An 11,883-nucleotide genomic window follows, 5' to 3' on the forward strand; every position below is an offset into this window, starting at 1 on the left:
ATATGGTGTTTTTAAATGGCAATATATCAGCATACGAAGATATTGTGATATTTTAATGTATCGATATTTTTTCCCTCGTCTTTTTTTAAGTCTGTAAAAAAGAAGTTTTTGAGGAAGAAGAAGTTTTTTTTTTTTTGACTTTAGAAATTTAGAAGCTGGTTAAATATCGGGTTAAATATCGGTGGGGTGGCCGATGTCCGATATTCAGTTTTAAGGTGGATACAGGCCGATACTGATAGGGGGCCGATTATATCGTGCATCCCTAAGTTTTTCCTCTATTATTCCCATAATCTATATGTATTAAATCTCTTATGTCTATTTTTTTTTCACAGCTGGGTGCTTACATTTTGATTTAAAATATTGCACCTATAAATAAATAAAACATAAGAATTTTTAAAATATAAGATTTTATTTTGAGAATGGGATTAGGAATAAAGTGGGGAAGTATCACTACTTTTCCTTATTCTAATTTCTTTTGTTTGAATGAAATCTGCTAAAAGAAGTAAGAAGAGGGCCCTATGGAAAAGTAGGAATCAGAGTCACTCTTTACAAAGACAAACCGAAACTCAGGCAAGACTCTATGTATATTTAGCGACTATTTAAGAATGTTAAACTCTACTGAGGCATAATTCTAAACTCTGGGTGCTTGAACCTTGTAACCAATAAACAAAATTCAGAGAAAGAGTCAAAATCAGAACTAAACAGAAAACTTTATGTCTAATAGTATTAGACCATTTTAAATGAACATTACTGCACTGTCAAGCTGCAATAAAATTTAAAACCAGAATGCAAGACTGAGTTGTTTCAAAATATTTGACACACCTGTCCTGCTTTGACGTTTTCACAGACAAATGTATCGTAGGACATGGCAAACTCTGGGGCGTTATCATTGACATCCAACACCTTGATGAATACAGGTACTCGAGTGGTTTGGCGAGGGTTATCTATAACACACACACACACACACACACACACAAATAGATTTCAAACCTTCCTGATGCTCCGATATCAATAATTGCAGAACTGAGGAGAACTTTTAAAGGTACAGAGAAAGGGACTTACTTATTTCAGTGGCCACCACAGAGATGTTGTGCCATTTGGACATTTCTCTGTCGAGTGCTTTCAGAGTGGTGATGGTACCGTTTACCGAATCAACGTTAAAAAGCCTTTCGAGATCCGTGTGTCGGTCAATTGAGTATCTGCAGGAGGAACACAAGACATCATTAGTTTGAACAGAATAGAATAGAAAATACAATTCAACTTTATTGTTGTTACATCGCAACAAGTACAAAACAACATTAACTCTCTGCATTTAACCCATCCCCTTGGGGAGCAGTGGGCTGCCATTGTGTGGTACCTGAGGAGCAGTGTGGGATTAAAGGTTTTACTCAGGGCCCTAAAGTGGCAGTCTGTGGGAGTGGGGCTTGAACTCAGAACCTCTGGAATCTAAGTGCAATGTCCTAACAACTAGGCCACCACTCCCAATCATCTTTTTTCTTTTTTTAGGACATGTTTTTCAAACTGTACGTTGACTAATACAGACATTACCAATCCTCAGTGTACTGTACTTATCCCATCCACTGTGACCAGCTTCCCTGTCCATGCTGAAAAAAAAGCAACCCCACAGTATAATAATTCCACAAACATATTTCACAGTTAACTGGCAATGAAGATAAAATAATAAAATCTATAAAATATTTTCCTTCACCTTGTTAACAGATACAAAATGTACACGGTCATGCGGTGGTTTATCACATAAAACTGACTAAACACAGAGTTTTGTGATTGTACTTGATGAAATGTCATAGTTTGAGACTTCTGAATACTCTTGAAAGTAGCATTAACACTTGAATTTATATTAACTAGAAATAAAAAGCTTTCCAAATATATCTTGGACCTTGCTGAGTTGTAATTGAAATAGCTGGCTTTAGGCAGTAAGTTAGTTTTTGTTTGTTTAATTTGCATAGATTTGTTTTCAGAAGACAGAAAAGAAAGAAGCAGCCCCCCCTAAAGGAAAAGTATTCTCTGTTGTCAAAAATTTGACGCCTCTTTTTTTTCCTCGAGTCAGCTCATTTGTCATAGTAACCTCTCATGTTCAGCTGAGATTTGAATATGCAACACAGCACGTCGTGTGGTGCGGCATTTCTCCAGCGACAGGGGACAGGCGGCTGCCATATGTGCACCGAAAGGCAGCTATGAGCTGAATGAATCGATATGGCAAATTAGGATTATTATTATTTTTATTTTTTTTGTGACGTCCTATGTTAGCAGATTCTGATAACCCTTAAGAACAGATTTATATATTATATATTTATATATCATAAAGTTGCAGACCTTAGGGCTCTTTAGACCTTAAACTTTATTTCTTGTGATATTAAACTGGAGCAGCCAGGCTTTAAATGTGAAACCTGCAAAAACAGGAAGATTACAAGACAGGAGAACTTGAAGGAAGGAAGGATAAGCAGAAGGAAGACAGAGAACATGACACAAGGAAGGAAAGAAGAAATGACACAAGTTGAGAGGAAAAAGGATACTTGAGATGAAGAGGTAAAAAGCAAGCAATGATGAAAGCATCACGAAGCACCAAAGAGGGGAGCAGTTTTGCACAATCCAAAAAAGAAAGGAACAACACAAGAAAGTAAAGAATGTAGGACTCAAGTTGTAAGAACCCAACAAAGAAAGAACAATACGACACAAAGAATGGAGTAAGGACATAAATAACGATGAAATGGAGGGAAAATCCAGAAGGAAGGATGAAAAGATTTAGGAGGCAAGAAGGAAGCGAAAAAGGATTGGCGGGAAAAAGGAAACATTCTGAGTATTGGATTAGGACTTAAGTCAGGTAGTACAATTATTTTTCCATTCGCTTTTTTCTTTTTTCAAATAAATCAAAATCTAAAAAACCCTGAAAACCAGTTTGGATCAGTGTTCTGGGAAACATACTTTACTGGCTTGTTGTCAGCATCAGGGTCCCTGGCCAGCACCACGCCAACGAAGCTGCCTGCGGCCGTGTCCTCGTGCACTTCAATGATGTAAGGGTTACGGGTGAAGACGGGTGGTTCGTCCACATCCTCCACCGTCACCTTGACCGTGGCGTAGTCTTTGAACTGCACACCGTGGATGAACCTGGCATCTAAGTAGGTGTTTTTCACCTCCACTCTGAAATCGTAGTCCTTCTTACTTTCATAATCCAGAGCCTGCAGATGAAAGAGCAGCAAAGAAAGAAAGCTGTAGACTTTTCCATTTAAAAAAGAAAGCCTGCCTCCGGGATTTTGATATGTGATTCATGCATTTCATTTGTCTGCCTTTATCTTACCCCCTCTCCAAATTCAGAGTAACAAATCCAAGTCAGGAAAACTGGAAGATCTTAGGGGGAAACTAAAGAGAGCTCCTTGCAAAAGACTCCTTTATATTATTCATTTTACAGGCTTATGATATCTGATTTTACACTGCGCTTCAAAAAATAAATCCCGTCATATCTTTTTTACATGAATAAATGTTATCAGGGGACATTATTTCTTCATAAGAAATCATGCTGGAGTTAAATGTTCTGTGGTATTGTTGGGAGTGAGAGGTTTTGTACATCCAGAGACTGGCTTTAAATACAGCAAAGATGTGAATGAAATGGAAACATTCAATAAGTTTAGGCTTAATGTCAACCCCAAGTTTTTTTTTTATTGTTTTTTTTATCAAACTTAGAACCTTTAAGCTGTTTTTAAAAACTTTCAAAGATGATAAAGTAGACAGAAAATCTGATTATCCGTGTCCTATAAAGGTGTTCACATCCTATCTCTCATTTTGTTTTGTCACAACTACTGTACAAGCAGACATTACTGTGGTTTTTATGACAAAGCAGAACAAAGAACAACCTAATTAGGAATTGGGAGAAAAAAAAAATAACGGTATGCCTCTACCAACTTTTCCCAGCTATTAACCAAAAACTTTTGCATTCTTGGCAAAATGGCTGAAGCTCAGAATGCCTGTGAATAGCTCTGTTTCTGACCTTTGATTCCAAAGATAATGTGGTCTGGACTTTGACTAGGCCGTTCTACAACATCAATATTCCTTGATCTAAACCAGGGGTGTCAAACTGGTTCCAGAAAGGACCGTCAGGCTGCAGGTTTTCTTTCCAACCAAGCAAAAGCACACCAGACTCCAGCCATCTCATTAAGTGAGTCCAATCTGAACATGATGACTTGATAAGATGAATGGAGTCTGGTGTGCTATTGCTTGGTTGGAAAGAAAACCTGCAGCTATGGAGTGATTTTCCTGCCAAAACGTATCGTATCTGATGGGGAAACGCAGCTTGACCTAACACCTGTTGTTTTGATTCTTTGGCGCCTCCGACTGATGGTTAGTCAGAATGACAATTCTCCATGTATCACGTGACTTTTGGCAGAAACTTACCGCGGAGTGTGAAGAATTGTCTCGTACGCGAGGAGACGCTGTTTCGTATGCAAGCAGAGATCGTTTTGTGCTCGGTGACAATTTACAAATGATATTTTCAGTGTAATGTTAGAGTCCGGTTTGTAAAACTAATTTTTGTGTGTGTGCAACATTTAAGGACAGTTTGAAAAAAAAAAAAGTTTTATTTGTGTGTGACATTAGAGGAGAGTTTGTGACACAAGTTTTATTTGTGAACAGTAAGATTTATTTGTGTGCAACATGTTTATTTGTGAGTGATAAGATTTGTTTGTGTGAAACATGCTTTATGTGTGTGCGCAACATGCATTTTTGTACAACGTTTTGGTAGAAAAATCACTCCATATGCAGCCACACGGCCCTTTCTGGAATCAGTTTGACACCCCTGAGCTAAACCTTCCAATTGCTCGACCTCACTGTCGAGTCTTTACAACTCTAAGGCTAGGTACACACAGCAACCTTAAGTGACCCAACTTTGAACTTTTTGCCCACATGCGACCTGGATCTGATCTTTTCATGGCTGTCTGAATAACACAGATCCGATTTTTTCTAGTATAACCAGGCCACTTGGTTATGTGGTCCTGAATCCGATATGAATCTGATCTTTTCAAATGCGACCTGTGTCTCAACGGCCAGGTCACATTCATCCGACCTGAACACCTTTAGTAACTGACATAGGTCACTATTCTGCTTCCTGCTACACAGAAGTGGCAAGAAAAACAACAACAATGGTGGACGACAATGCGCAGAGTAGTATTTATGTTTAACCATCTTGGAAAGATGGTTAAACATAAGGTTTTTAAGGTTGGGAAAGATCGCTAGATGTTCTCCAGCGCTACCATCCATGTTTACATCCATAAACACATAGCACGCTTGGTTGTGAGGTCATTGCATCATCTACTGCGCATGCATGACACTTAGGTTGTATGAATGCAGTTCACACAGGAGATCATATACAAATAGCATATATATATATATGGAAATGTGAACAGCAACGCAAAAAATCGGATTTCACAAACAAATCGGAATTGGGCAACAAGGCCTGCAGTTTGAGCATAGCGTAAGAGTTTGTTCAGGATCAGTTAAAGAAATGTGGATATAGTTTTCCAATCTAAAACCCTTTCTCCCTGTCTGTTTTATTCTTTGGTCAGCAGAATAGTTTTTCCTTATCAGTTTTTTCTTACTTTTAAAGCCTTCAGAAACTGGCTGCATTTACATTGAAATTGAATTACAGATGAGGCTAATTGGTTAAAGGGGCTATTTGACCAAAGGTAACTGAAAATGGTGATTTATAATTGTAAGAAAAAACAAATTAGAGGTTATTTCTTTCCACTCTATAGTGATTCACTCCTATGTTAATAATCAAAATAACACTAAATTAAACTGAATGCCGCACTTTATAATGACAAAGAAGTACTTCTAGAAGGCGAGGCCAGTACCTTTTTAATTATGATGACACCTTCCTGTGTAGCTTGGTCAGTAATGATGTTGAATGTATCATGACCACCAACAATGCTATACTCCATCTCAGCGTTATGGCCCACATCGGGATCATCGGCCTTGATGCGTCCGATGGCACCACCTATCTCGGTAGACTCCACAGTGGTCACACGGAAGGAGTCTAAATCAAATTCAGATGAGATGACATAGCACACATGTTCTCTAGTGTTTAAATATCTGCTAAATCGGTGGGAATACCTAGATATAGATATAAATATGTAAACACATATGAGAAAACCAACTTCTTACGGTTAGCAAAGCGTGGCGGGCTGTCATTGACATCAGAGAGGGTGATGCTGACTGTTGTGGTCCCTGAAAGTCCACCCATTTGTCCAGCCATGTCTTTGGCCTGAATTACCACCTGGTAGTGTTCCTTGACTTCTCTGTCCATGCCAGGTAGAGCAGTCTTAATGGTTCCTAGAAAAAAAGTAAGACCGTTGGATTTTTTTTTTTTTTTTTACCATGCTAAAAGTTAGATATCAAGATGGGCAATCATTCTAATCTAATCAAACAATATTGTTAACTGTCTTTAAAATGGTTGACTGGGTTCAGATCCCTGTTTTATTTTTTTTAACAGCGTTCTATCAGAAAAATTGGTCCTTGTCTTATTTAAGAAGAAATAGATTGATTCAAGCAGTATTTATTAATTCTGTACAGCAGAACAGTGTTGTGTCTTTTCTGGTCAGACAAAAGATTTCACTAACTACTTAACACTCAAATGAACAGCTGAAAGGGATTTAAATGTACTACAACCAAAACAGGTTACAGACAGTTAGCAACAAAACATAGGGATGTTAAATAACCTCGAACCTAAAGGAGGCTCAATTTCCAAAACACATCAGACTCTCAGGTGTCGAAATGGTAACTCTAATGCCTAGCCTTGTCAAGCTGGTGTGCAGCCTTACTTAATACTTTTATACAATATACAAAACAAAGAAAGCTAAGATTCAGGTTTTAAAATGGAAGAAAAAAGGAATATATGGGAACATTTTTTTCCCACCACACACCATTACCCTATTTTACGTCACATACATGAGAATCTAAACTTTATATGCCTCAGAAATATATAAAGGTTCAATATATGATGCATCATGCTTCTTTAGATGTTCTGAGAGATGTTTACGTTAATGTTTACTGTTATGGTCCAAACTCTCATGTTTAGGTTACCAACATATAATCCTCCTTTTGCAATTTAATACCAACCCATTGTAATGGTAATTCCAATTACCGCATAGTAAGATACATGTGGTTTGTGTTGTTTAACATGCTGATTTTGTATAGGTGCTGTAACTTATCGCCTTGCATCAGTGTTTGACTTTATTCTCACATGTAGTGGTATTTTTTGTTAAATAATCAAATCGAAAAAGACCTACAAATATACTGAACTAAAAACTTTCAAGCAGGCTTTAAATTTAACACTTCATTCTATTCATCTCTTCTCTTCCATCCAAGGTAAACGGTTAAGTATTTCTAAAATTAGTCAACCGGTAGCTGATATAAGAAGAAAAAAATCAAATCCCCCCTTAAAATGCTTTGTTTTTGTTTTCACGATGGAAATAATGGAAATATGCTAAAATGACATTTCCTGTTGTGAAAACATGTCAGTTACTATGACATTAGAGGACCTGTCAGAGACCTTGTAGCGTTTGTCTTACCGTTTTCTGAATCCACAGAGAAATATGGCTGTCCCTGCAGGATGCTATACACAAGCTTGGCACTGTTCCCGTACGTTTGATCATCTGCATCAGTGGCGGTTACAGTAACGACAGAGGTACCTGTCAAAGGCAAAGAAAATGCACACTTTAATTTCTTGCAAATGCTGTGACCAAGCAGTGATGTAGAGATTGAGTCCAGATATTTTTTTGTTTCTATTTAATTTGCACGGGCAGGTTGCAGGCCTCATAGCAGTCCTTCAGCCGTGCAATTTTTCTGACAAACAGATTTTAATACCACTCCATGCTCTGACATTACTCATGTTTTAACCAGTGAGGACTGACTAGATGGCCTAAAAGCAACTATGATTACTGTAGCATAGTTAAAGACACTGATAGATTGATATGAAATTGATCCAGAAACAAACTTTATTCATTTATTTTAGGCTAAATTCCATCGTTTTTTTATTTATTTTATAATTCTCATAACTGTGAAGAATCTGCTTTACCAGATTTAGATTTCTTTATACAGTTTAAACATACAAAGGTAAAGAAAATGCTTAACAAAACCCATCTCGTCATAAGATTATCATTAGCATTAATATATTTCCCTTCACAGATTTATGTCTGTATATCTCTGTGTATCCTATGACTGTAACATCGATATGGAGAAATTTTGACCAACTCTTCTTTTTAGCATTGTTTCAAATTTAGATAAATAGGCAGATGGATTTTTGAGAAGCAGCAACCTGTTGAAGGCCATGCTGGAATATCTAAATGAGATTTAGTCTATGCTTTCAACAGGCCACTTAAAAATCTTCATTAACTTCTTAAACCGATGTTTGGCTGCAAAACAAAAGTGTATTTCAGCTTAAAGGTACAGTGGAGGATGTTCTTTTTCCAGGTGAATCATCAAAATTAGTGGTCCTCCTAATTGTCAATCATTCTGCGGATATATTTACATGGGGCCATCCTACGTTCTCGTACCCATTTTTAATTAGCGGTGGTGAGATGGACATAGTTGAAAAATTAAGCATTTTCTTTTGGAAAGTAAGCTTGTATGAGCGATTCAAACAGCAACTTTTAAACAGAGCGTACAAGAGGAAATTTGGGTTCCTGCATGCTTTTGCACGCATTTAATAGACTTTATTAATACATATTATTAAGATTACATTATTAATTTACTGCCACCACATTTGACTGTTGGAACAATGCTGTTTTTTTTTTTCCTTTCATCGTGTTTTAGAGGGATATTTTCTTAAAGATTCCACATTTCTCTTGTTTGTCCACAAAAGTTTTTCAGATCATCACCTTTAGGGAAGTATTTCAGAGATAAAATTTTTGGAAACTACTCCTTCACATTTCCTCCTTCAGTTTTAAGTTGTAAAGTAGGGCTGGACATTAATATTAAGTTGTCCAGTTGATGGAGTTGCAAATAGTAACATTATAATACAACAAATAGTTTTAAATGTTTATTATTTTAAATACTTTAAAAGAATAAATACTCCAAAAGCCTTAGGGGTTAATTTGGATGTTTTTTTTTACGGAAAATATGAGTTGACTCCTTTTTTCTGTAGCCCAGCAAAGCTCTTATGTATTTTTAAAACGCATGCTTTTACATTTTCAACCTTAAAAGAGGTTAGAAATATTTTCTTTTTGTGGAGTTTAATTTTATTTTAATGCCGTCCTAGTGTTACACCTCAATATTTTTATCACACCATTATAAAATCAAGAGAAACAAACAAGCATTTAAAGTTAAGAACAAATGTAGACCTCTCAGACATTAACAAACCAAAGCAATAATGAAGCTGCTTCATCCGGTCGAAGATTTTAGTAACGCACACTGTTGATACTGTCCTTGGCATTCAGGAGACCTCTGCCATGTCCTGTTTGGGTCAGAGTGTCTCTGTGCATACTAATGATCCCCCAAACATCTGTCTCACTCAGTTCCTCCACTGATAGCGTAAAGCAGTAGAGGAGGTGGGGGTGCTGATTTTTCATGGCTGGCTGCCTTGATAAAGTAACGTGTTCAGTTTCAACATGTGAGGCAGCTTATTAGTCCACAGATGAGTAGCGGTGACCCTGACACACACCTCTCCCCGCAGTCGGTGCAGCTGGGAAATCTGAGAACACCCATTTATGAATTCCAAATTGGGTATTGTTATTTGTCATAAAGGCAATTGGTTTTTTGATTTACCCCTGATTGCTCCTGTGTATTAATTTGCAGCTTCGTAATTGAGGATTGATTTCAGCTTGCATGCATTATTTTCATAAGCTTTGTTTATATTCATGCCAACCGATTTATTCCCATTACTTGATTTCGAATGGAGTGCAATGAAGCAAACACTTAATTGGAAAGACTGTGACAATCTAAACTTTCAATATTTCTGCTGCCTATTAAAAATGGCAAATGGCATTACTTATTATGAATGCCCAATGAGGCTGACCAACAGTCTGAGACCTGAAGAAAAAAATGCTGAATAAAAGCAGCACATTATCACTGCGGCTTGCCGTTTCTGCATCTAACAGTGTCTTAGAATATTCTATTAAATATATACTGATCAGCCATAACATTATGACTACTGAGCTGTAAAATGAGCAACATAAGACTTCTTAGCTCCATTCCTATAACATTTGCCCTCCTGCCAAAACAGCTCATGAGAAAAGCAGTGAGTATCTTCAAAACGGTGTAAGCAGGGATCAAAGAACACAGAAAAAAGAACGGAGGTGTTCATCCAAGCCCTCAACCTCAATAAACCCGAGTGTGATGCAATCTAATGGCATCTGCGGGAAGTAAGGCAAAACCATCCTACAAATCCACGGGGACAAGGGGGAACTAATGCAAACTTTCTGGTACAAGAAGCCTCCAGAAACTTAAAGAAATGTATGTTCTGCATGTTTGAAGTTACTTGTGTGACAAAAAGTCACTTACCTTCTTTTTTAGCCATTAATCTAGTTTAAAAATAAAAATATACAATATATCTTATCAAAATGTAACAGCAGACTAAACAATATTCTGTTTAAACTAGGATGCTTTTCTAAATAATTGCATGAATATTGATGATGATATTTTTGTGAGCGGGTTGTTAATATAGAGTAGAGTGTTGTTAATATAATGGAATCTAACCTTGTCTGCAAGGTTAATTCAAGATGTATTTGTATACTCACAAATACAAGAGAATGCACCTTATACAGCTCCAGCTGAGATCCTTCCGGTCAGACCCAAAACCGTTGGCGAATCACTTTGCAGTATTACACTTTAAAGCTAGACTTACAGCTGTGATGAAAGTAAGAGGTGCCAGGCCCACAGCTGAACCAAAACATGGCAACGCAGGAAGACGTTCGCATGGCTATTTTAGAAGATGCCATAATTTAATCTTCTAAAGAGGAACAGTCAGAGCATAAAAAAGTAAATTGTTGTGGTGTTTCATGGCTAAAAGCACATTTTGGTAGGCGGGCAGTATGTATCCCATTCTTAATTTCCCTGAGGAGATTGGATTGGAGCAACCCTGGTTTAACAATATGTAGAACTAAACTTGAGAGCTATATTTAATTTAATTCACCAGGTTATATGGAATCAGTTGCAAAATAAAAAGTGAATATTACTAAAAGTAAGTTGCAATTAATGGGAAGGAACACAATATTTGATAAACCAATATTCATCACCAACATGGTAACAAAATGCTGGTAAAGACTCTGAGTCATCCAGGTCATAATCATCCGACATTTTGAATTGAAAAAGCTTCCTGGATGGGAAGCGAAACATCTTCAAACTTGGAAACAAAGTCCAGTAGATTGTTTTTTTAACTCTTTTGGAATGGTAACAAAACCTCTCCTGAAGTTTAAAAAACAAAAAAGAACAAAACAAGAACACTAAAAATAGAAGAGCCAGCTATCTGCAGTCTGTCCCATGTGAAAGAACATATTAGTGTAGAATACCCATCGTTTCCATAGTCAAAACAAAGTATTTTATTCTCAAAGGATTATGTAGATCTAAATTACGAATAAGCTAAAATTAGCATAACCCTCTCACTGCACCATGACACTAACATCTTTCATCACATCTTTAATAGAAAGAAGCTAAGACATAAACAAACAAACACAGGAAACTATAATTACAGCTTGAGAATTAAAATGCAGATTGACTAAGAATATTTTCAAAAAACTCTAAAAACAGCCAATAAAAAAATGATCAATGAGATAGAAAGAGCTGAACAATTTCTTCTGGGATTTCTGTCTGAAATAGAAAAAGGATATAACCACGGTAAAAAAAAAAATCTTAAGGAAATCTACCGAACAAACTGAAGAA

The 11,883-nt window shown here is 36.8% G+C and overlaps 1 protein-coding gene across 2 annotated transcripts in view; it reads right to left on the reverse strand.

Annotated features, from left to right (window-relative positions):
* The window catches only part of LOC107094276 (cadherin-10-like), a 56,065-nt gene that overhangs the window by 16,724 nt on the left and 27,458 nt on the right, over positions 1-11,883 (reverse strand). For both annotated transcript variants that reach the window (XM_015389804.1, XM_015389803.1), the window contains 6 exons: positions 7,578-7,697; positions 6,172-6,339; positions 5,862-6,043; positions 2,944-3,197; positions 1,063-1,199; positions 823-944 (listed from right to left, as the gene is read on the reverse strand). In XM_015389804.1, the coding sequence (XP_015245290.1) occupies positions 823-944; positions 1,063-1,199; positions 2,944-3,197; positions 5,862-6,043; positions 6,172-6,339; positions 7,578-7,697 (983 nt within the window). The remainder of the gene's footprint in view (positions 1-822; positions 945-1,062; positions 1,200-2,943; positions 3,198-5,861; positions 6,044-6,171; positions 6,340-7,577; positions 7,698-11,883) is intronic.

This window comes from Cyprinodon variegatus, unplaced genomic scaffold (assembly GCF_000732505.1).
Source record: "Cyprinodon variegatus isolate N-32 unplaced genomic scaffold, C_variegatus-1.0 Scaffold474, whole genome shotgun sequence".
In the NCBI taxonomy this organism is placed as follows: domain Eukaryota; kingdom Metazoa; phylum Chordata; class Actinopteri; order Cyprinodontiformes; family Cyprinodontidae; genus Cyprinodon; species Cyprinodon variegatus.